Genomic DNA, 20,557 nt, shown 5'->3' on the forward strand with positions numbered 1-20,557 from the left:
TTACTGTTGCCGACCTATTGCCTGGAATTGACTACGATTTATTGCCTGTGACCTTTTGACCCTTTGCTTGGATATTGACCACGATTGCTCGCTTGTGACCCCAGACCTTTTGCCTGGATACTGACACTGCCGGCTTGACTGCGACCTATTCGACCCTTGCCGCGACCTCACTTCGTTTCCCTGGGGTTCCCCCAGTCAGTACGCAACTCATGACCCTCTGAAGCCTGCAGCCAAATCTGTCCCCACCACTAGGGGCTCCAGCGAACACCAGGCTTCAGAGCAGACTCTGGGTTTTGTGGTGCTGGCTGTTGGGGTTCCTAACATTACAACCGGCCCAAAATTTTTGAAGTGAGTGAATTGTCTGACAACGGTCCTATGGAGCCAAGTCCGGCTCAAGTGTTGGCAGGACAGATCCAGACCCTGTCTCAAATGGTCCAGGAGTTGTCCCAGCGACAGGCTGCCCAGGAACAGGCGTCCAGAATCTCACAAGCTGCTCAGCCTTCTGTTGTGGAACCCAAGATGCATCTTCCAGACCGGTTTGCGGGAGATCGCAGGCACTTCCGTAACTTCCGTGAAAGTTGTAAACTTTACTTTAAGTTGAGGCCACTGTTGTCTGGTTCTCCACAGCAAAGAGTGGGGATAATTATTTCTCTTCTTCAAGGGGATCCTCAATCTTGGGCGTTTAGCCTGGAGACCAATTTTCCTCAGTTGCAGTCCATAGATGCCTTTTTCGAAGGGCTTGGTTTAATTTATGATGACCCGGACCGAGTGGCTTCTGCTGAAGCACAACTTCGATCATTAAGGCAAGGACGACGCTCCGCTGAAGAGTACTGTTCCAACTTCAGGCGGTGGTCCTCAGACTGTGCATGGAATGACCCAGCTCTTCGCAGTAAATTCCGCTTTGGTCTCTCTGATCAAATTAAAGACTCCCTAGTCCAGTATCCCACTGCGGAATCCCTTGAGGAACTCATGAAATTAGCTATTCGGATTGACAGGAGATAAAAAGAAAGGAAAGCTGAGAAGGAAGACTCTTCATCTTATTCTCTATGCCTCCTCAAGTCGCCCCCGTGGATCAGGTTGAACCTATGCAACTGGGAGCGTATCGACTGTCATCTGAGGAACGTACCCGAAGGCGTGCCTTGGGTCTCTGCTTATACTGTGGAGAAAAAGGCCATTTGCTTTGTACTTGTCCCATTAGACCGGAAAAGATCTGGCCAAGTGAACATGGAGGGAGTACACTTAGGCCTACAAGCCATCTCTCCAACAAATTCTTTACAAATACGTGCCCAACTCACATATGGTGATCAAGTCATTTCAGTTCCAGCATTCGTGGACAGTGGAGCCGCTGAGAATTTTTTAGATTTAACCTTCACTCATTCCTTGGGGTTCTCAGCTGTTCCCCTAGATTCCATAATTTCTGTGTGCGGATTGGATGGGAATCGTCTCAACCACGGAGAAATTCATCATCGCTCTCCTCCTCTCCAGTTGAAGATTGGTGCTCTTCACTCCGAAATAATCTCATTGTACTTAATTCATTGCCCTTCAGTGCCTTTGATCTTGGGTCATCCCTGGCTAGCTCTGCATAATCCTCATATTAATTGGATTAGGGACGAGATAATTCAATGGGGTCCTAAATGCTCTTCTTCCTGCTTGTCCTTGCCAATTAGGATTACCCATACTAGTTCTGAGTTTCTGCCTCCTCCGTACCGTGAGTTCCGGGACGTTTTTTCTAAAAAAGAAGCTGACACTCTTACCCCTGACCGGGAGTACGATTGTGCAATTGACATCATCCCGGGTTCTAGAATACCGAAGGGAAGACTGTACGCGTTATCGCTTCCAGAGACCCAAGCCATGGAGTCATATGTAGAAGAAAATTTACGAAAATGTTTCATCAGGCCTTCCAAGTCACCAGCTGGAGCAGGATTCTTCTTTGTGGCCAAAAAGAATGGTGGGTTAAGGCCCTGTATTGATTACAGAGAGTTGAATAACACAACCATCAAAAACACGTATCCTTTGCCACTTATCTCAGTCATCTTTGACCAACTTAAAGGAGCAAAAATTTACTCTAAAATTGATCTACGTGGAGCTTATAATCTGATACGAATCCGGAGTGGCGACAAATGGAAAACGGCCTTTAATACTCAGACAGGCCATTATGAATATCTCGTAATGCCCTTCGGCCTCAGCAATGCTCCCGCTGTCTTTCAAGATTTGATCAATGATGTCCTTCGTGAGTTCTTGGGCTCCTTTGTAGTGGTCTATTTGGATGACATATTAATTTTCTCCCGTTCATTAAAACAGCATTGAGTTCATGTTCGGCAAGTTCTTACGAAACTTCGTCATCATCATCTATACGCCAAGTTAGAGAAATGTGAGTCACTTTCCTGGTATATGTGATCTCCCCAGAAGGCTTCGCTATGGATCCAACGAAAGTACAAGCAATCCTAGACTGGGTACAGCCAGGGCCGATTAACCATAGGGCTAACTGGGCTACAGCCCAGGGGCCTATGGCATCCAGGGGCCCTTGAAAGTGCTCAGCAGCAGTATTGATCGGTTGGGGGTGGGGGCGCCCCCAGCGCGATCAGTGCTGCTGAGCACTTTCCCTGCAGTACTTCCCCGGCGCGCTGTAGTCTCCTTACTGAGGAGATCTCGTGAGTCTCACTCTCACGAGATCTTCTCAGTAAAGAGCGTACAGTGCGCCGGGGAAGGAGGTAAGTGCTGGGGGGGGGAGGGCGGGCAGCTTGGATCACGGGGGGGCCTCACAGGGGAATGGAGGCCCCTTAGCCCAGGGGCCTCCATTCTCTTAATCCGGCACTGGGTACAGCCCTCGAACCTTAAAGCCATCCAGAGATTCCTAGGATTTGCAAACTATTATAGGAAATTCATCAGTTCCTTTTCTATTCTCGTTGCTCCCATCACTGCTCTGACTCGCAAGGGTGCAGATCCAAAAATCTGGCCACCTGCCGCAGTGTCTGCCTTTAACGCTTTGAAACAGGCTTTTGTGTCTGCCCCTGTGTTGAGACATCCTAACTTAGACCTTCCATTTATTGTTGAAGTGGATGCCTCAGAGGTAGGAGTGGGAGCCGTGCTGTCACTAAAAGACACAAAAGATCATCGCCTTCATCCTTGTGCCTACTTATCTCGAAGGTTCTCTTCCGCTGAAGAGCATTATGACGTAGGCAATCGAGAGCTACTAGCCATTAAATGGGCATTGGAAGAGTGGCACCATTGGCTTGAAGGAGCAAAACATTTCATCACCATTTACACCGACCATAAGAACCTATCTTACGTTTTATCAGCCAAAAGGTTGAACTCCAGACAGGCGAGATTGTCCCTCTTCTTCTCCTGGTTCCATTTTATTATAACTTTACGGCCTAGCTCGAAGAACCCTAGGGCAGATGCCTTATCCCGTAGTTTCATTTCGTGTCAGACTTCTACCACTGAGCCGTGTCCGATTGTTCCTGCCTCATCGGTTTTGATTGCCTTCACTCAGGATTTGAGAAAAATTCTGTTACAAGCTCAATCGCAAGCACCTCCTGAAACCCCTACAGACAAACTGTTTGTGCCTATCCACCTCAGGAAAACAGTTTTTTCTGAATGTCACGACAACCAGTCTTCTGGACACCCTGGAATTGCCAAGACCACTGAAATCTTATCCCGGGCGGTATGGTGGCCATCTATGTCTGCGAATATTAAAGAATACATATTATCTTGTGATCTGTGCTCAAAAAACAAGGTTCCTCGGAAATCACCTACTGGGCTATTGTTACCATTGCCCGTTCCAGTCAGACCGTGGACTCACTTATCCATGGATTTTATTGTCGACTTACCTCCTTCCTCCGGGTGCAACACCATATGGGTTACTGCATATAGGTTCAGTAAAATGGCCCACTTCATTCCGTTGTGTAAACTACCTTCAGCATGCAACCTAGCATCATTATTCATTAAACATGTATTCCGAATCCATGGTCTCCCTGAAAATATAGTATCAGATCAAGGCTCTCAGTTCATTGCAGCCTTCTGGAGGTCATTTTGCTCCCTGCTGGGTAATAATCTTAGTCTGTCATCTGCCTACCATCCTCAGTTTAACGGACAGACTGAGAGAGTGAACCAATCTCTAGAGCAATACCTGAGATTATATATTTATAAAAGCCACGACAACTGGGTGGTCCTTCTCCCATAGGCTGAATTCGCCTACAACAATGCATGCCATTCGTCATCCCAACATTCTCCATTCTACTGCAATTTCGGATATCACCCCAGAACCAACTCATTGTCTTTCTTGCCTACCGATAAGTCTTGTGAACCTAGGTCTACGGCCACCCGGCTTAGAAGATTTTGGAAGATGGTACATCAATCCTTACTCCGAGCCTCTTTTAAGTCCAAAGTTTTTGCCGATCTTCACCGTTCCGCCTGTTCCTTTAAGGTTGGGGACTTCGTGTGGTTATCAACCCGAAACAACAAACTCCGCCAACTATGCAAAAAGTTAGGACCCAAGTTTATTGGTCCTTTTCCCATCCTGAAACAAATTAACCCAGTATCTTTTAAGCTGAAGCTTCCAGAATCATTAAAGATATCCAACATGTTCCACTGCTCCTTGTTGAAACCCGTTCGCTCCTCTAAGAAGTTCAGACATCAATGATCTTCTAAACCTCAGCCTCTATCCATTGATGGACAGCAAGAATATGAAGTCGAGAAAATTTTGGACTCAAAAAGGGTCCAAGGACAAACTCATTTTCTTGTTCATTGGAAGGGGTATGGCCCCGAGGAGCGGTCCTGGGTGCCGCAAAGGAGTCTACATGCTGACAAGCTACTTTTTGAATTCTTCAAAAAATTCCCGGGAAAACCTGGTTGTCGGAGTTCCCTAACCCCTCTTCAAGGGTAGGGTACTGTAACGAGCCTTCCTCTGGTGCCCTCGCATCCCTGCCGGTTGTAGTTCCTGCTACTAGCACACTACCCTGCTCGTTCTCTGTATAGCCTCTGATCCTGATTACTGTTACCGACCTATTGCCTGGAATTGACTACGATTTATTGCCTGTGACCTTTTGACCCTTTGCTTGGATATTGACCACGATTGTTCGCGTGTGACCCCCGACCTTTTGTCTGGATACTGACACTTCCGGCTTGCCTGTGACCTATTCGACCCTTGACTGGACCTCACATTGTTTTCCTGGGGTTCCCCCAGTCAGTACGCAACTCACGACCCTCTGAAGCCTGCAGCCAAGTCTGTCCCCACCACTAGGGGCTCCAGCGAACACTAGGCTTCAGAGCAGACTCCGGGTTTTGTGGTGCTGGCTGTTGGGGTTCCTAACATCAGGTAAGAAGTAATTACTAAAATATGTGGCCACACGTGGCATGTCTGCCTCCTGGCTAGAATGTTTGGAACTTTTTTGACACCCCCCCCCCCAACCAATGACAAGATTTATTACTAAGGTATCTCTCTCTACTCATTTACTGAATTTTTTGTCAAGTGACAAGAACACTGCTACCCCTCCTGTTTCTGTATGTGCAATGGCACTGAACAATGGCACTGGAGACTGGAGAGTAACAAGAACACTGCTACTCCTGTTTCTGTGTGACCGATGGCACTGGATCTGCTGGGGAGGGAGGTACTTATGGAATCCAAAACCCGCTAGATACGACAATGCAATGATGATGTTATACCTTGATTCAGATCCGAGGAAGTGGGAACGTGCTGAGCCGGCTTGGCTTGGTACTCGGATTGGCGATGTTCGGGGTTTCAGTTTTCGGAAAACCAAGCCTGAGCATCTCTACTTGTAATACATTTGCTCCTTGTGTCATATAGACAGATGTAATGAGTTTTGTTTTGCAGGACTTGTCAGTTTATTAAATCCAAGCCACAGCTATAAACAGGACAGAAACTGAATGAATAGAGCAAGCAATGTTTTGTTTATGACTCTGAACTTTTGCTAAATTAAAATAATTGATGTCATTGTACTTTTTTCTGTTTTCCTATAATATTTTAATCTTGCTGATTACTTTTAATTATTTTTTGTGCTGTCTCTCCTTTGCAGATGTATGTGTTTCTTATTTATTGTTTTTAATTAACTGTGTTGTCAACTGTACCAGTTGCAAAAACCTAACATTATATGATATTATTTTAATTAAAAGAATACAGACTGGACCGTGTTTAATTCATTTTTTTTATTCCATTTAGATTTATTTGGCAAAATAGTCACTATAGTTGTTTGTTATGAATATATAACCTTCGTTACTCTTTTTTTTTCAGTGTGTTGTTTTTAACTGCTCTGATGGACTAGACTATAAAGCCATGGGGAAATTCTTCAAAGGTCTGGCACAGTCTGGAGCTTGGGCATGCTTTGATGAATTTAATCGTATTGAGCTGGAGGTAATTCTAACACTACTTTTTCAGAAAACTTAGTATGCACTGCGAGTACCAATTCTGCAAGTGCAAATATAATTGCAGAAATATAATATTGACTTACAAATTTAGTGCTTTTATGTGTACATACACCTTTACAGTGCATGGCAGAATATCAGAAATAACACACTTTAATGAAAAAAATGGATCTTCAAACCATGATTATTATAGCTATTTTTGCTAGCACCATCATTTCAACATAATACTTATAATCATCACTGCCATATGATAGTATGGGAATTTAAAATAAACAATACATCTAATTAGATTACATTTAAAGAGATATTAAAGTAAAATAAAACTTGTGCTAATTGGGTGAAGCACAGGAAAATGTGTATGTTAGACATAGTTACAGGATGTCCTCAGTGCAGACTATGAGTAAACTTAGGGAGTTGTGCATACTACCAGATTGAGGTTGTTCCACACTAAGGGGTCTATGTATTAAACTGCGATCAGCCATTAAAACACAGAAAACATCAGTGTTCTCCATAAAATGGTGGTTGCACAATTTATGAAGGGCTTAAGGCAGGAGAAATTAAAGATTGTTCCTGCCATAACTTATTTAATGTATCTTAACGCAGTCCCCATAGATTTATATGGGGGCAGCAATGTCTGCAATGCATGAAGCTTTGTAAAAGCTTTTTGCAGCAAGGTCATGCCATCTCAGGATGGCGCTATCTGTCATTTTCTATGGGATGCAGTTGAAGCCTCTCAAGGCTTCGCTGGATACCTCACTCGTGGAAGTCCTATGCGCATAGCTGCTGGGGAATTACAGCGGTGCTTCATTATACATCTCTACGATTTGCAGCCATACATAATTATTGTCACCGCACTGTTTGATACATCAGAGCCGTAACTTAGAATTCTAGCTCCGGTGGCGATAAAGACAAATGCCGTCCCCCTAGCCCTCAATTTTAACCAATTGAACCTAAAATATTCCTAAATTGCGCCCCCCTTCAGCGTTGCGCCCTGGGCGGTCGCCCCCTGTCGCACAGCCCTAGTTACGGCCCTGTGATACATAGACCCCTAAGTAAGGAGTGCCAGTGTGCCTAGTTTTGCAGAGAAGATTGCTTGGAGATAAGGTGCCTTTTTAGTGGTGTTCCTTGCTTTGTGTTTGGGAAAACAGCCATTTTCACTCTGCAAAAACACTTGAGTTTTGCCCCAATTCTGAGCCAATGGAGATCAGATATAATCTCACATATTGAATGGGATGCATTTTGCTTCTATCAATAGAACTTAACCAGAGAAGGCTATTTCTAGGCACACAGTAAGAAATACATATTAAAAAGATTGAAATATAAAAAAGGCCATTTAAACTATAAATTAGGCTAAATTGAGCAGAAATCTTTTAGTTAATGAAAGGAGTGGTTCCAAAGTGAAAGAAGATTGGATTTTTGATGTGACATTTACACTATTGCAATGCACCAGTTTAAATGTTTTGCCGTTAGCTCTTCTAGTCTGTGAATTCTTCTCCAACAACTGCAAAGTGGACATCCACATTGAAGTGTGTTCAGGTGTACTATCTAGGAAAAAACAAAGGGCCTTTTGTGCTTCATAATTAAGGTTCTATCTGACGTATTTTTCACCTTTCTGGTCATGACAGTGCACCCTATGACATCACACCACATCACAAAGATGTCATATATATTTTTGCCATTGTAGTATGCCCCAATTCATTGTATTGAGCGAGGATTTTCACACCTAATTAAACTGACATAAGAACTCTGGGAGGAGATAAAGGAATTCTGGGGAACATAAAATAATGGATCTGTACTAAATGGTGACTTCTGCATCCTTTAATATTTGTATTACAAATACAAAGGGGGAACATGTAGGGATAGAGTCCTTTTCATTTCTCAGTGTACTGAAGTATTTTTAAATAAGCCCTATAAACATATTAAATTATGTTCTAAAAATGTATATAGTTTTCTTTTAGTAGCATATTGTTTTGTTTTAATTGAAATACATAAAGATTTCAATAGCGTATTATTTTCCATTATTACATGTTAAAATATCAAGCAATTAGTACAATCACAAGACTATACTATATCTGTGTGCTAAGCTAGTATATGCAGTCTAAGAGAAAAATTTCCTGTGATACGCAGAAATATGCATTCATTATAACAATTAAATTTTTCAGTGCTATAACTCCTGTGCATCTGACATCGCATTGCAATCAAGAACGAGGATTTTGGCACTGGCCAATCCAGTTTAAAAAATTATATTATAATATGCACATTTTGTTTTCAAATATTCTTCATGTATATTCATAAGCCCATAACTTTATTAATAAATACACAGGATTAAGGAATATGTGTGAAATGCTTCTTATACTTCAAATGGGGGCTTCTGTGATGAGATCACTCATGGTAGATGGTGACATGCTAATTACTACTAGCAAACAAAGCTCTTAAAGGAAAAAAAACTTTGTTACAATCAATTCTTAAAGACGCAAATAGTTAGTGAAAGTGAAGCAGGTAAAAACAAGTCTGCTAAAATGTTTATTACTGTTATCAGGCAATTTATTATTATGCAAGTGTATACCAAATGCTGTAAATTACTGACAAAAAGTGACAGCAATTACAATGGATTCAATAGAATTTGTAGGAAGTTTCGGAAGACTTATGATCAAGGATTTCCCTATATACATGAAGGAGTCATGAGTGGAGTCAATCTGTCATGAGCAGAATGTACCTTCAAGACAAAGGGAGAAATCATGTTGATATTTTTTCATTTGAAAGGGTTCTAATTTCTCTACAAAAATGATTGTGTAAATTGCATTGTTTTTTAAACAAAATATAACACCTTAATAATGAAATATATAACTTGTGGTTAATACGGTAAAAGGAACTGACATAGAATCTACAGAGTGAAGCCCTCAGGAAGGCTAAAGCAAGAATCCCAACTATTATTAAGAAGATCAATGTGTAATATGCCACTGCCAAGGGCCTGTACGTGGTACACATTTGTAACTTTTTACCATTGAATACCCTTATTTATTCATTGGGAGTCTTGTTAGTCTGCATTGCATTTAATATAATTTATATGACAAATAAACTGGCATATGAAGTAAGAATTTGTTGACAGAGTGTATTTGGAAACATAATCCTTTCCTAACCAGTATCTAACAGGAGATTTGGGGGCCGTCGCATCAGAATATATTTGTTACATACAGTACATTTGATCAAATATCTTAAAGGAGTGCTCACTAGTTTAACTAGAACTGAAACATCTCTCACAACTTTTAAAATTGCTGTACCCCTTGTACTGTACAATTTAGCACAAAGACACTAGGGACCTCATTTAGAGTCGTTCACAAGGTCTGTGTAAGAAGTCTAGGAGTAGGAGTGTTTTGCAGCTTGGTAGGGTATTACGAGTGGCAAGCAACCCCAGTTGTGTCTGACTCGTAATACCCTACTGAGCTGCGAGCAGTTCCTGCAGCTAGCTAACTGCTTGCGCCACCTAATTCCTGCCGCACAGTTTTAGCCCTTTTTGACGTGTGTTGCGTCTGTGCCTCACTGCGCCTAGGATTTACTTACAGGGTCACGCCTTCACAATTCCGCGTTCTGCCCTTTCTCTCATAGTGAGCCGCAAGCTGTCGCAAGTGTTAATTGCGTCCAAGATGCAGGCGCATATATGGTGCTTGCTGCACATGCGTGATAGTGTTTTTTTGTTTGATGCGCCTAAAACAGACTTTGCATCCGACTCTAAATGAGGTCCTAGTTGTTCAAGTGTAAAACCTTGAAAAGCATGAAGATTTCTGTGAATATGGGATGCATCAGGGCTAGTAGAAACATACCTCTTTACAAATGCCTGAAAATTAGATAGTTTTGTAAGCTTTTGTCACTACAGAAAGTACCATCACATTAACACTCAGTTTTCCAGCATTCTAGATTAAGTAAACATTATCACTTCTCCAAGCGGAGAAATAAAATATTAAAATGGAACCTATATTAATCTATTAAACTATAGCTGATATTTGTTAAAATTATTTAAATAGGGAAAATCGTCAATTTTATCCTGTCCGATTAGAAGAGAAGTTGCTTATTTAACATTGATAGATGTCATATGTCACCCACGTATGGTATTGGATACATATTTATCCTTAGTATCCGTGTTTTGTGTAATGTATCTGTGCACACAAGTTTAATATTTAATCCTAAATATCACACTCTCATATATAGTATAAATACACATTATTCTACCATGGATGTTCCGTTTGTTTACAGTAAACAACATTTTATTTTTCATTCATCCGAACCTTGTTCACATTCAGTTGCCATTAATCTTAGTTGTGTGGACACTTTCTATATGTGCAATACATTTTCTCTCAGAACAAAAATTGTGCTTATGTTCCCCAGGAGATAGATCACCTTATGCCACTTGATTTCCAAGGTAATATTTCAAATCATGTTTACCAAAATAATCCTGTGCTCTCTGAAGAGCAATTGTTTATTTAAGTCAATTGTGGACACTGCTAAATGTATTTCATGTGTCCTCCATGCAGGTTATTAGCTATTTATTGTTATTACTTATCCACAGTGTTCAACCTCACTGATACTTTTATATCAAACTGGACTTGAATATAATATATTATCCTATAAGCTATCCAATGTCGCGCAACCCAAAACATAAGTGAATAATCACATAACAGGGACTGCAAGGTCTCTGTACTTAGTCTATCTAATCAACGTACATTTCACTAATAGCTTTATATGTTTAAAAATACTGAATGGTTTCAATGATTGGATGGCAGCATAAAGTTTATAGCTGGATTTAAAAATACTTACATGCTCAGCTTGCTTGTTGCATATTTGAAGGGAACTTGTGGTTAGCATGTTTATAAAAAATGTATATACATAATATATGTTTTTAGGGTTAGTTGGCTACTTTTGTGATCGTGTTTTATTGTTAACTGGTTCAATTTAAGACAACCCATGGTACTGAGAACCACTTAATTAAGTTGCTTATAAAATAGCTATTATTAAGTATCATACACATTCTGAAACTTATTTTTATACATCACACTTATCTCCTTAAGGTTTTGTGTAATAAAATCTATTTAATATCTCTTCAGGTACTTTCTGTAGTCGCCCAACAGATTCAGACTATCCAACGTACCATATCAGAGCAGCTAAAAACGTTTGTGTTCGAAGGAACAGAAATATGCATGGATTCATCATGTACGGTATTTATTACCATGAATCCCGGCTACGCGGGAAGAGCTGAACTTCCAGATAACTTAAAGGTGAGTTGCAGTATTGTGTAGAATCAAATACAAGGATTTCATAAACTTAAGAGACAATCTTAAATAAAAATGTTAAAAATAATTCTTATAGATATGTGAATTATCTACTTTGCTGCTACAAATGAAAGGACATTCTGTATTTATATTGGATAGATAGATAGATAGATAGATAGATATGAGATTTGATTGATAGATATGAGATCGATTGAAAGAAAGATATTAGAGTGATAGATTGATATGAGATAGATAAATATGAGATAGAAAGATAGATATGAGATTGATCGATAGATAGATATTAGATAGAGTGATAAATAGATATGAGATAGATAAATATAAGATATTCTAATATGATATAATGCCTAGGTGAATTTGTTTGTCTTTCTGTGGCTAGATTTTAAGTACCCCCATAACAGATGCCATTGGTCCCAGAACTAAGCTTGTATTCATGAAAACCTGTTTTTAAATGTAATTTATACCAGACAACCAGGATATTTACAATTATGGTACAATTCCATAGTTCACTAATCACCATTGAGTATTCAATTTTTATAAGAAATTAGGAATCTACATACATACTTGCATGAAATATTTTATGTGCTGAATGTACATAATTAAAAAATATGTTTTCATTGTATTTTTTAATTCAACTGGGAACATCTATAATTTATATTTCAGTTGCTTCCACATTTTCTGTATGTTTAAAGGAACACTACCAAAACAATTGTGTGTCATGGTGCATACTGTATAATTAGGTTTAAATATAGCTCTAAGGAGAATATAGTCACAGTAAGCTTTGTTTATATGAATCCTTGCACAATGTATACATAACAGGAAAGTGCACAGCCCTTTTCTCCCCAAAAAAGGAAAGATTGGCTGCGTTTTGCACCTTTCAGTTAAACATATACAGGAAAGGTCATTTTTAGGCACTGTTTGGACAATGTTATAAAATCCTTCAAACACACAAAAGTGATACATGCAAAAAATACTGTCCCATGGTCCCCACATGCTCATCATTTATTTCAGACATAAATTAGGTCAAAGCAAGCAGTTTTTTAGAAGACAAACTGAAAAGTTCAAACAAATAATTGGGGTAGTATTATGTCGCTATTAAGTTCGACTTTGAAGGGAATTTTCACTCTTACTACTATGCCAATACGTGGATCCCACATGCCTACAAAACTAGGTGTTATCTGATTTTCTTGGGACAGTCCCAAGGACCATGAATTGGGCATATACCTTGAAATGCGCTAGGTTGCCAAGTAGGTGCACTTGCACACATAAAGAAGGATTGTGGGTATGCAGGTTTTCATTGGGACAACTGGTGTTGAAATATTCATACATTTCCCTTTATTTTCTGATGATACATTCCCCAGTGCTATGCTGCACACAAGTAAACATAAACCACTTTTGATGTCACATAAAGCTGACAATATACATTTCAACAGCTTGGACCAGATAGAATTTTCATTACGCAGGACCAAAAGTGACATAATTTAGTGTGCGGTGATCAGGAAACATGATTCCTTGTGCAATCTAAGTCTATCATCCAAGTCCAAACAGTTGGATCTGTGGTAATTTGTCCTTTATGTGTGTACAAACAGGCGCAAACAGCTTATATCTTGTAGAAGGTTGTTGTAGAGAAAAAACAGACCTACAAAAGATTTTCAAACAAAAGCATTTCCTTTTTCCATTTCTAGATTTCAAATTGCCACCCCCCCTAAAGTATTTTTGTCTATATATTTCCACATTAATAATAGTCATAGAGCCACATGTCCTCATCTTTACCAAAATCTGTTAAAATAAATAAATATATTCTATAGTAAATGGTCACTGACAATTTTGTACAATATTTACTAAAATAAAATTAATTTTAAGTACATAAACATATATGGTACATTCATAGAATAGTGCCGCCAGCCTGCTGGCACCTTAGGTCAATGTCTTTGCCGCTTTTCCATAAATCAAGTCATGCTTGTTTCTACATCTTATTGGATTTGTTAGTTCTCTAAGATGCTTTTGAAGATTTATTTAAAGATATGATTCTAAAATGTAGGCCTCTAAGTTGTACTTGGTTGCTTGATCTTATTTTTCTTCGTTATCATTTTCCTGGAAAGTTTTTCAGTTCTTTTCTGGTACTTTTGCTGTTTTTATTTCAAATTTGTTAAATTTTATCCCTCAGCTAAAAAGCCTAAGGAGTAAATTTATCAAGCTGCGAGTTTCTGGCTTGTTTGAAAAGTGGAGATGTTGCCCATAGCAACCAATAAGATTCTAGCTGTCATTTTGTAGAATTTACTAAATAAATTATATCTAGACTCTGATTGGTTGCTATAGGCAACATCTCCACTTTTCAAACCCACTGGAAACTAGCAACTTCATAAATTTACCCCTCAGGCTCTTTTTGGTTTGGCTGGGATTACAGATACAGAGTAATGCCCTATGGTGTCAATTGATTTCACTTGTGTAGTTGTTGTAAAAAGTCTATGATCCCATTGGCTGTTGTTAATATGTAAAAAAGAAAAACACACTAAGCTCCCCTTATGAAAAAGTAATTTTTTACAAAATAAAACACTCACTCATCTAGAGGTCCACAGAAAAGCTTTGCTAGGCATCATTTTTTTCAACAACACTTTTTAATAAACCAAAATTGGCTGTAGTAAACATATGTGCATGAAAGCAACAAATACATCTTGTTATTATGGGCACATCATTGGGTATATTTACTAAACGGCGGGGTTTGAAAAAGTGGAGATGTTGCCTATAGCAATCAATCATATTCTAGCCATCATTTATTTAGTGCATTCTACAAAATGAAAGCTAGAACCTGATTGGTTGCTATAGGCAACATCTCCATTTCTTCAAACACACAGTTTAGTAAATCTAGCCCCATGTATCCTTTGCCTAGCAACAGTTACTCCCTGGTCTATTATTTAACCTTCTGTCTGTTGGACAGGAAATTACTATAGAAACTTTTCACTGAAAAGAAAATATATTTCCCAGAATCCTTCAATTCCAGCAGTTATGCTGCAAATGCAATTGCAAAGCTAGGACTGTCAATCATAATAAACCAGTTATGACTGACAATCAGAACAAGGCATGTAAATATCAGTGAGAGGGCAGCAAATCCAAGATAAGTAAAAATAATAATAATAAAAATAATAATAGTATTTTTAATTAAAATTGTGTGAGATACATTTTAAAAAATGGATTTTCAATATATCAGTCCAAGAAGTGGGCCAATCATAAACATCATATATAAAACTACACTGTTGTCTTTAAAACCTTTAGATTCATATTTGTCCACTTAGCTGTGCGTTGAAAGCAGAACATATTCTAGTTACACAATCGTTTCTCTCCCCAATGAAAAGTAACAGGGGAAATATTTCATACTACTCGAGTGCTGCTATGTTTCTTCCTCCTCATTTGAATACTATCAGTAGAGAGAGAGGGCGAACAAAGAAAATATGAAAGAAATAACTAAAAAGTATGATGTATAGATGAAAATCAGAAAACATTCAATGTACTTTGATATATTTTTATTTCCCTTATATAATAGTGCATGGTTTATTTTTCATATTGTAGGTTTTATTCCGGACCGTGGCTATGATGGTACCAGATTATGCTTTAATTGCTGAAATATCTCTGTATTCAATGGGCTTTGTTGCTGCTCGCACTCTTGCTGCTAAAATAGTAGCTACGTACAGATTATGCTCTGAACAGGTAAGATATTTCTGCCAATAATATGTGATGTGAGTGTGTGTGTATGTATAAGTGTGTGGGTATGTGTATATATATATATATATATATACATACACACATATAGGACCTCATTTAGAGTCGGACGCAAAGTCAGTTTTAGGGGCATCTAACCAAAAAACACTACCACGCATGTGCAGAAAGCACCAAATCCGCCGGCATCTTGGACGCAATTAACACTTGTGACAGCTTGCGTCTCACTACGAGAGAATGGGAGGAAGACGGAATTGTGAAGGCGTGACCATGTAAATACATCCTAGTTGCAGTGAGGCGCAGACGCAACACACGTCAAAACAGGGCTAAAGCTGTGCGGCAGGAATTAGGTGGCGCAAGCGGTTAGCTAGCTGCAGGAACTGCTCACAGCTCGATAAGGTATTACGAGTGGGACGCAACTGGGGTTGCTTGCCACTCGTAATACCCTACCAAGCTGCGGCACACTCCCACTCCTACACTTCCTAAACGGACTTTGCGTCTGACTCTAAATGAGGTCCATAGTGACATTTGTGACACATAATTGTGGAATGTAATACAGTCATCTGTATCTCATAACATATTTAGTTCCTATCAGGGATAGTCTTTGCAAGTATGGACAATTGAGCAATATCCTTTCTAGGGCCCCTCCATTGCACTTTAGGGGACATGGCTATTGCCATAGGGGGTGTGACTAGGCTCAAAGTCAATTTAAAATAATTAACTTGGAAATAAGTTTAACTAAATTTGTAGGTATGTTCAAAGAAGTAGATAACACCAAACAGTGGTCAGCAGCAAGGACATTAATTTTTGCTCACCTGTAATGCAGTGGTCTAAGCCCGAATAATGCAAGAGAAGTGTGGGTGTAGTAACAATTTGTCCAAAACTTATGAAACTGCAGGTAAGACTGAACTGTACAGCACACAATTTTCAACTTTTATTAAAAATATTCCTCTATACAGAAGTTAGTCATCTTTCTTCTTTATACCCCTCATATGTCATAAAGCAGGGCTGCACAAATATTTTAGAATCTAGGAGCCAGGCTAAAATTTTAAGAGCCAGTGATATGAAATTGGTTGATAAATAGCAGACTAAACTCATAAACCCCCAACTAATTTACATACAGCTCATCAATATTACAGGTATTTCAATTATTTCAATCCACAATCATAACCCTTCTCTATCCCCCATCTATCTTCATCTCAATCCTCTTCTTCATATTACTCCTGTATTCCTCCCTTCAAGTTCATTCTCTATAACCCCTCTCATTCAAAAAATTCACTCCTCCTCTGCATCATCATTGGCCATTCAATCCTCTTCTCCATCCCACTGTTCCCCAGTCCCCCACATCATCAGCCTCCCCTCATAATACGAACATGCTTTCCTTATCATCACTATCATCGTTCTCCATCATCTCTCCTTCACAGTGTACAGTAAGTTCTCCCTGTGTACAAAACAAAAAGACAGTTGTCAGTGCTTAACCTTTACACCGCATATCTGTGTGTATCTAGTAATTTGAAAACATGAGGTATTAGTTCATATTTTGATCAAAACATTTAAGCCTGCATTCCAGCGTAAAAGGCACCTCATTGTATGCAGGTCCTACACTGACCTATATGCTTTAAAAACCATTAAAATGCAGTTAAAATCAGATGCACTGACCTCCCAGGTATAGGGGTTTTTGTTTTGTATACATATATGGGCATTTATTATTTCCACGCAGCTGGTACCATATACAATATGGGATATACCGAGCGCGAGCTTGTTTTTTCTCTGATTTTGTTTCAAAATATTGCCTTATTGTCATAGTAGCTTTCTATTAAGCCTATTTAAGGCACATTTGGGTGTGGCTCACAAGCCAGCCCTTGCTACCTGGGAGATGAGTGCATCTGATTTCAACTGTATTTTAATTGTGTTTAAAGCATACAGGTCAGTGTAGGACCTGCATATAATGAGGTGCCCTTGACGCTGGGGTGCAGGCCTAAATGTTTTGATCAAAATATGAACTAATACCTCATCTTTTCAATTTGCTAGACACACACAGATATGCAGTGTAAAGGATAAGCGCTGACAACTGTCTTTTTGTTTTGTATACACATATGGGCATTTATATTGCCACGCAGCTGGTACCATATACAATATGAGATATACCGAGCGTGGGCTTATTGTCATGCAGCTGGTACCATATATAATATGGGATATACCAAGCGTGGGCTTGTTTTTTCTCAGGTTCTCCCTGTGCTCTTTTTCCTCCTGATGGTTTTCCAGCCCACTACAATTGCAGCACACTTCACACAACTCTGAGTAATTATGACCAGCAACTGCAAATGACACATATACCCTTTAATAGATATTCTCACAGTGATCAATAGGTGTGTCAGCCACCAGTCAGTGGGCTACACAATAAATAACCAGTAGCATTTCTTCTAGTACACCAAATCAAGATATCTTTTATTTGAAATGCTGTATTCATTACACTTGTATTGTATTACTGTGCTACTCATGCCCCAACCACAATACAGAACAGAAATATTTTACATTCATCATGCCACCTCTATTCAGAAAATAACTGTTCATCTCTACCTAAGCACTACTGTATGATATTAGAAATGTGATATAATTACTAATAAGTTTAAATCTCAATATCACATAAAAAGTATTGCAAAATATCAAAAGTCACAGTTTTCAGCTAGTTCATGTACACAAAGGTTAAAAGAACTGAAAATGGATTTGTATCATATCTTCACGGTCAGCTCTCAGCTTCACTTTGATTAATGATTCTAATTTTATCTTCACAATGTTTTGATAGTTTAATATGTATTCATCCCCCAATCAATTAAAGCACGTCACCAATGTCTTTATTCATTTAGTTACTTTTCTGATTAGTGATTATAAAGATCTACCCCAACCCCACCTTGTGCCAACTCGAACGAGTCCTAGATTTTCAACCAAGATTAGTTCCTGCCTGAGGTTTTCTGATCCTGCTCATTCCCCCATTTATAGATATTAGTATTGTTTCAACATAACATTTGATCTTGCCACTTTGTGCTCAGGCACTTTTCAGAGAAATGTAATAAGATGGATATAGGGCTATTGTCTGATAGAAAAGCATTACCCTTTAGGGTGAATACATGACCCAGCACAAAGATCTGACATCCCATCTGCTTTGTGCCTTGTCATTCCATTATTCAAACTTCCTTCATTCTGCCTCTTGTCACTGTGCAACTGGTGCAACGCTTAACACTCAAAATACTTCATCTGAAACTTACTGATCTGTTTCTCGGCTTCTTGTTTTTTTTCTGATTTTCATTTCCTTTATAATCTTACATACATTAAAGTTTATTTATTTCTTTCAACTTCTATTTGATGCAAACTTCAAACAAAATGTAATAGAAGACAATAGTTGAATGCAAAAGAGCTGGTAAGACTAGAAAGGGAAATATTTAAACTTGATTACTAAAATTATTTACCTAGAACCAAAACATTGACAATTCTGCATCAAATTTATCATAGAAAATAACAAGGTTTATTTGCTTAGGTTGAGTCATTTTTTTATTATGTAGTAATGTAACAAGACTTTTTTTTCCATTTATGAAAGTAAAAATATATCAGCATTGTGAACCACAAGTCTTAGGGGACTTGGAGCTCTCTTCAGATGGTGACAGCTCACAATATACATTGCCAGCTACATGCTACCAGTAATGTTGGGAGATACACTTCAGTAATTCCTGAAAGCTACAGGGTGTCTTCTCCTGAACTGTATGACTCATTGATTATCATATATTACCTTCATAACTATGTATGTACAGTGTGTATAGGTTTATTTATATGGTGCCACACAGTGTACACACTATACTAATATTATAGTATAAAGTACCACTGGAAAATTATTTTCTGGCATTAAAGAGCTTACAACTTAAACATAGTGGGCCTGATTCATTAAGGATCTTAACTTGAGAAACTTCTTATTTCAGTCTCCTGGACAAAACCATGTTGCAATGCACAAATTAGTATTCTGTTTTGCACATAAGTTAAATACTGACTGTTTTTTCATGTAGCACACAAATACTTGATAGCTTATTTGTACACTGAAATTTAAAGTTGATATTTGTGTGCTACATGAAAAAAACAGTCAGTATTTAACTTATAGGCAAAACAGAATATTAATTTGCACCCCTTGCATTGTAACATGGTTTTGTCCAGGAGACTGAAATAAGAAGTTTCTCAAGTTAATGAATGAGGCCCAGTATCTGTAGCTGCTTCTGTAGTTTGCTCAATGTCACAATATGAATCAATCTATTTCTGCAAACCTGTTGTTTTGTTAAGGTTTCTTATTTTATTTAAAGAGTGATGGTATTAATTGTATATGCAATAGTTAGATAGATATAATACATAAAATAACTACAGCAAATCTTGTCTTGATCTGCATAAACTTATAATTGAGAACAAGACTAAATTAGCGCTTATTTCATCAACATGAAGATAAATAATAACAAACTTAATCTTAATTTGTGTTCAGCTGTCTTCCCAGCATCACTATGACTATGGCATGAGGGCAGTTAAATCAGTATTAACAGCTGCTGGAATCCTGAAGGTTAAATTCCCAAATGAAAAAGAGGATGTGCTGATGCTTCGATCAATACATGACGTTAATCTGCCCAAGGTAGGGTCCACTTACTTCTACAGTGAGCACTTCCATAATATGTTACTGTGAATGGGGAACTGCATGACAGCAAACATGAGCTGGTGCTAGTTCTGGTTTTCCCCGGCGACATTTCAGATCGATTGACAATTACAATAGCTTAATTGCAATGTTTATGACTCTACGCTTCCTTCGAAATGTCACCACGGAATGGAGTAGAGTTTTCATCTGCATATATTTCATTAGACAATGGCTCTCCTTACTTGCAGAATATATATGATTATTTGATTTGTTCAATCTTTACTCTATATGCTGATGACTAATATTTTACATTATGTTTATTCTGTTACTTGTCACATGGTCTAAGGCACTTAAAAAACAATAGCTTTAAAAGCTGCATTCATGCTGCAATATATTTTGAATTGGAAAACTATAGGCAATTCAAAGGTTGCACAATCCGTATAAGACTATAACAAAGCTATGGCATTAAAATATAAACATTTTCAAAATTCTATGTACAAATAACCAATATTTTGTCCTC

The 20,557-nt window shown here is 38.6% G+C and overlaps 1 protein-coding gene across 1 annotated transcript in view; it reads left to right on the top strand.

Annotated features, from left to right (window-relative positions):
* LOC142150794 (dynein axonemal heavy chain 3-like) overlaps positions 1 to 20,557 on the top strand; it is a 947,133-nt gene that overhangs the window by 373,250 nt on the left and 553,326 nt on the right. Inside the window, 4 exon segments of the mRNA XM_075205980.1 lie at positions 6,251 to 6,370; positions 11,481 to 11,651; positions 15,231 to 15,368; positions 19,894 to 20,037. Of these exon segments, the coding sequence (XP_075062081.1) occupies positions 6,251 to 6,370; positions 11,481 to 11,651; positions 15,231 to 15,368; positions 19,894 to 20,037 (573 nt within the window).

This window comes from Mixophyes fleayi, chromosome 4 (assembly GCF_038048845.1).
Source record: "Mixophyes fleayi isolate aMixFle1 chromosome 4, aMixFle1.hap1, whole genome shotgun sequence".
Classification (NCBI taxonomy): domain Eukaryota; kingdom Metazoa; phylum Chordata; class Amphibia; order Anura; family Limnodynastidae; genus Mixophyes; species Mixophyes fleayi.